This window comes from Amphiura filiformis, chromosome 7, assembly GCF_039555335.1.
Source record: "Amphiura filiformis chromosome 7, Afil_fr2py, whole genome shotgun sequence".
Classification (NCBI taxonomy): domain Eukaryota; kingdom Metazoa; phylum Echinodermata; class Ophiuroidea; order Amphilepidida; family Amphiuridae; genus Amphiura; species Amphiura filiformis.
Window position 1 is genome coordinate 65,847,796 of NC_092634.1, and position 6,207 is coordinate 65,854,002.

Sequence of the window (6,207 nt, forward strand, 5' to 3'; positions counted from 1 at the left end):
ACACACTTTCTCACGCCAGTGTAGTAAATGTCACACCAAAATGATAAAATCTGACAAAATCTCATGCATCGTCAAAATACCCTATTGTAGCTCGTAATTAGCCACTTGTGAATATATGGCGAATAAAGTAATACATTGTTACATTCAATTTGGTGATTTCCTTTTTTTGCAGCGTCTAAGAAAATCGGTAACACCAACTCCTGAGTGGGGCCCAGCCCTCAATGAAGATAGAATTGCAGCTGGTTACCAAAAAATCAAACAACTTGGATTGCATCAGGACAATGAAGCTGGTCATGACAATATGTCTTCCAATAAAATGTATATTCCATTAACTGCTACAGACGGAGACGAAGAAAAAGATCAACTCAAAGCACAAGTTTGAAATGCCACAGAGAATGTTAACATTTATTGGTAATTCTATGAAAGATGGGTCCAATTCAAATTAAAAAGTTGTTACATTATTATACCTATTTTAGATTTTTTTTATTTGCCGTAAAACTGATGATGTAATAGGATTAACTACCACAGCAATAGGTTAAAACAATTTTCTAATATATCGCACTGCACTAGTACGTTCACGTGGTACATCTGCATAGAACCACAGACGTCACAGAACAGGGATAAAGACCTGATTGTAATTCTACAGAATGTTAATATCTTGCTGATCACTCGCACATGTGAGATTAGTATCTTTGAAAAGAGCGGTATTGTGTTCAATCTATGATTGCAGACATGCACAGAAAAATTGTTTTAACCTATTGCTATGGAAGTTATCCTGTTACATCGTCACATCTACGGTGAATAAGTAGACATTGTTCCAGACAATGTGTTGATAACAGCCACTGTTCTCATTTTCTCGGCAAAGCATAGTAAGACAACCCAAAGACCCTAGAAAAAGGGTCTTTGGACAACTATTGCATTACCTATTAACATACCACTCTTAGAAGATCTTTCAACAGATACCATCTGTCGTTATCTACCACTTTTATTATGATTGAAGTCGGCAAATGATGGTGTGTTCAGGTCATGTGGGAGAAAGTTATTTCTTGATGATAATTGGATCCCAAATCCCAAGTCCAGGCCTTTTCCCCCCTGATTCCATGATGGTTCCTCCTACATGATACGAATCGCTTCTAAGACCCTCCTGGGGAAATATTTTGTTTCCGGGGCAAGGATTTTGACGTAAAAAGTGTCAATGTGATGTTAGATAGAACTTTTGTTCTAAATAAAACTGATCCATTGGCAAATAGGGATAGTAAGACAAAAAACATGACTGTATCTTTATTTTAGTCTTAAACTCACTGGCTATCAATCTTACCTCAAACCAAAATATTCTGGTTGAAATGAAGTCACTTATCTTACTATAATATTATGATTTAATTCATGTTCGTTGGGAACTGGTGGCCCATTATGTATGTTTTTTCTCCCTCCACCAGTTCCAAGAACAGGGAATAAAAAACTTCAAAAAAAAAGAAAAAAAGAGTCACTTATCTTAATGAACTTTAACTCTCTTCACGCGGGTGTCGACTGCAGACGACATGTTTCAAAAAAAATTCAAAAATTTCAGAAATTTAAATTTTCATGACCATATTTGGAATCAGCATGAAACATGCATTAAAATGAGTACAAACAAGCCTAGTATTGGTTCAGTAGTTCTTAAGATAGCTCTTGATATTTTGAGAAAATATTTCAAAACTTTTTCCGTTTAAGCGCATGGCTAGCACGCAGAGCATTAAAAACCTAGAGACATCTTGCATGGGATTCTAATGCTCTATCATTTGGTGCAGGCCCTTTGAAATGTTGTCACACAAGTGAGCAAGATGGAATCAATGCTGACTTCATATTCAATACATGGCAGTACCTGTTGTTGATTTGTGAGACCCTGAAGTCAGTGGATGGAATAACACCTATGCGCTCGGGGGGGGGGGGGGTGCCCCGAGTTAAGGGGGCACCCAGGAGGCCCGGATACGCTTTTGACAGAAAAGAAGTGGAAACCTTTCCCCAAATACATTTACTCCTCATTTGGGTGCCCCCTTCAACACAAAAATTTCAGCGCGCTTCCCGTGCATTCCAATATAAACTGTTAATATTTGAAAGACCGAGATTCAACTTGATACCAAATTAGTGGTATTTATGCACATTTTTGCGTGCCCGGGTCCAATTGTTTTCGGAAGAGGGGGTATTTTGTATTCTTGCCCTATATAGCGCAACAATCCCTAGCTACGTCACTGCAGCTAGTGATGAATCTTCAAGATGAAAACATTTTTTTTATTAACATGAAGTGCATTGAAACATGAAATAAATTTAATCTGAAACACTATTTGTAAGTTATTTGGTAGGTCTATGGCTTTCAATACCTCTGCACTATGCACACCCTTGGCCAGGGGAACCCGATCTACTTTCGCCCCGGGCACCCTGACCCAAAGTTATGCCATTGACTGAAGTCTTACAAAGTGTCACAAAATGTGGACCAGTTTAACATTACAATTGTGTAATTTGTGTTGATTCACATGAAAATAAATGGAAATAAATAAAAGGTCCATAGATTTCAAAACCAAGAGCCCTTGAAGATTTCTAGCACTGTTAGAAATGCATAACCAGTTTAACTACATGGTTATGAGGTCACTTATACCATAAGCTTACCATCTATGAGCTTGTACGAACTATCCTAAAAAGTTGTTCAATAATGAACTGGCTAGGGTTAATTAGTTTGAAACTCATACTCCCCCTGTATATGGCTTTTCTTTACATATCGTCAGCCTCATAACCAAAGTGCCTAAGTCATTATTACATGTTTCTCATTTGCAATTTAGATTTTCAGAGTAATAAACCCATAATTAATCAAATTTCCAGCTGCATTCTTCATTCATTAACTTGTGGAATTCATCTCTTTTGATGTATTCCACAAGTTAATGAAGAATGCGGCTGGAAATTTTTATCAATTATGAGTTTATTACTAAGAAAATCAAAATTGCAAATGAGGAACTTGTAATGACTTAGGCACTTTGGTTATGAGGGTGACGATATGTAAATTAATACCCAGTCATCTATTCTATTTGAAAACCATACACCGTTCTGTTGAAGACTAGCAAAATCTTCCACATGGAGGGTGTGGATTTTAAATGGAATAGCCTAATTTCAAAGTGAGGTAATATAAGGGCTGTCCATAAATTTTGCCATTTTTACTTATGTACAAAGCGTACTTTTTACTCCAACCAAGTTACTTACAAATAAAATGGCGAAGGATTTCCTTTGTAATGAGTACTACTGAATACTGATATTGTAAATAGCAATATTGAGATTGTCAACCAATTAACAGTTACTGTTCTCCTGGCGCTCAAGGGTTACGGTTCAGGTTATGTTAAGGGTTTAGGTTAGGTTTAGTGCTCCAGGAGAACAGTTGGTTGACAATATCTCAAATTTGCCTGATAAATAAAATACATAATTATGTAAATACTTGTTAAAAGGTACATCACAACCAAAGCAAGAGATACAGGGTGTTACAATTGTTAAAAAGTATATGCAATTCTGGTTTATAGCATTTCCTAGGCATTTGATAATCGTAGAATTACGTATACAAGCATTTTATACCTCTATTAAAACGAGGGGTTTATTTTTTGATGCATGGCTGACACCCTCCACAAAAACATTGCAATAGATTGGTCTTACAATACTCTAAAGATTGACCTAATGGCTCACTTGGTCTTCTTTGCCAGGAGTAAATTTCATGTGCAAATAGAGAGCTTCCTCCTCTAAAATACAAACAAGAATGAAGGTTCTGTGTCCTTTTTCGCTGGTGGGAATTTTACGGGAGGGCAATTGTAGGTTGTGTCTAAAATTCAACTTATGTCAAGGTACCCATAGCGACATTAGACAAATCTGTACGGTATGTTTGTACAGCCACCTGTATCAGTAATACAGACTTTCCTCAGCCACCTGTATCAGTGATACAGATTTTGCTCAAATGATGCTTTTGTGGAGGGTGTCTGCCTTTCATCTCTTTCGTCAAAAAAACTCTCTCATTTAGAAGCACATGATGTATGTAGACAGAATTCTACAGTATTTGATGTCTTGTGTGCACCCCTGCACTGTATGCTGCTGACTCTGGTACAAGACCTGGGTATTTATATATATTTTTTTTTCTTGCTTGCCTGTATGGCATAGTTTGCTTGCCTTGTTAATAAAGATTACATACACTGTAAGACATCTGTCATACTTTCATGCCGTATGACACACTCAAGGCTTGTGATTGGATGATCAGTCAACATTAATAGGTAAATTTTCACGGGAAAATTTTCTGGACATGTGACCAATGCGTATCAATGTGAGTGTAACCTCGAGCCTTATCTCTGACCCCCGGCGGTGACCTCGCTATTTAAGTCTTAGTAATTTTGAATTGGAATAGTATTTTTGACCGCAATTTTGATAGAAATTTGTGCATTGCAAATTTATTGAATATTATGTTATCTTAATTTTTTCACAATATCATCAAAGCGTAATTTCAAAAATATCTATCTACGTAAAAAATATTTATCTACGGAAACTCTTACCATAACATTATTAACTTGCGATAAGTAACTTATTTTGCCTCAAAGGAAGAATTCTTCCTATTCAAATACATTGGAAGAACACCCGCTGTGCTCGGGGTCACATTCCATAATGCTAATATGTCTGCGCCCATGGGTGTCACGTGTCCAGAAAATTTTCTCGTGAAAATTTACCTATTAATTCTGACTGATGATATATCATCCAATCACATGCCTTGAGTGTGTCTGTTTATGCGTGTGTGTTTATGCTGCTCAATGGCAATCGGCATGACATTACGAAACCAGGATTAGGGTGTGATTTTACATAAGAGGAAAATACTTGCATAGGTAAAGCCTGTGTGTGCAGGTGATAGGTTAACCCTAAGCCTCGTAGTAAAGTGATTCAAAAGCTTAAAGTGATCCCATGGAATTTGATAATATCTTTGTTTGCCTAAGTACCAATACATCCGAATAATGTTACATACTTCATTATATTCTTGTTCATCGATTGGTTAAAAGTGGATCACATGGCCAAGAATAGTTCTACCATCAGTACCCCCCAATCAGTAAATAGTACATCTAAGCTGTAACTAGTCTTTACAATGTCCCGGATGAGCCGTAAAAAGTACCTCCAAGCTGTAAATAGTACTTTTGGCAATGTCTTTTGTGTGCGAGCATCCAATACGATGCAACAGTTCACACGTGTGCAACTGCTATATATGCGATTTTGAGCTGCTGTAATTGGTTAGCCCAATTTTAGCCTGTTCGATTTTTTGAAGGGCAGAATATAGGCTGTGCTCAAATTGGTTGTGCTGTTCAGTCAAGAGTACAAATTTCAAATAATTTTCTTTTTAAATGAACAAAGAATACATTAATGAAGTAAATAAAACAAATATATACTGCCTTCATTCGAGGTTCTGGTTAAAACTAAGGTCTCTCCTTGAAATCAATTAATACTACTATCACTCGTCAAGATTAATAGGTAAATTTTCACGGGAAAATTTTCTGGACACGTGACCAATGGGTACCAATGTGAGTGTAACCTCAAGCCTGATCCCTGAACCCCGGCGGTGACCTCGCTATTCAAGTTTTTGTTATTTTGAATTGGAATAGTATTTTTGGCCGCAGTTTCGATAGAAATTTGTGCATTGCAAAATTATTAAAAATTATGCAATCTTAATTTCTTCACAATATCATTAAAACGTAATTTCAAAAATATTTATCTACAGAAACTCTTGTTATAACATTATTAACTTCCGACAAGTAACTTATTTTGTATCCAAGGAGAAATTCTTCCTATTCAAATACATTGGAAGACCATCCGCTGTGCTTGGGGTCACATTCCATAATGCTAATATGTCTGCGCCCATGGGTGTCACATGTCCAGAACATTTTCCTGTGAAAATTTTCCTATTAATCTTGACTGACTATTGATATAATTAATAGTACTATTTGGTCTCACCTCGGGCTCATACTTTGAACCAGATCCTCTCATGGCAGAATCTGGCCTTAGAGAACTACTATGGTCTGACAGTGGTGTAGCGTCATAAGGACACATGCCCCCCTCCCCCATCAATTTGAAAATTGAGAAAATCCCACAAAATAGGAAGTTGCTGAAAAATGGCTTGTTCCCCCAATCAGGCCCGATGCCCCCCCCCCCATCATGGTTTGTTCCCCCCAT

The 6,207-nt window shown here is 37.0% G+C and overlaps 1 protein-coding gene across 1 annotated transcript in view; it reads left to right on the forward strand.

The window, feature by feature from the left end:
• The window catches only part of LOC140157490 (sodium- and chloride-dependent glycine transporter 2-like), a 29,450-nt gene extending 28,000 nt beyond the window's left edge, over positions 1-1,450 (forward strand). Inside the window, exon 13 of the mRNA XM_072180693.1 lies at positions 173-1,450. Coding sequence (XP_072036794.1) covers positions 173-382 — 210 coding nt within the window. The 3' untranslated portion in view covers positions 383-1,450. The remainder of the gene's footprint in view (positions 1-172) is intronic.
• The last annotated feature ends 4,757 nt before the right edge of the window (positions 1,451-6,207 follow it).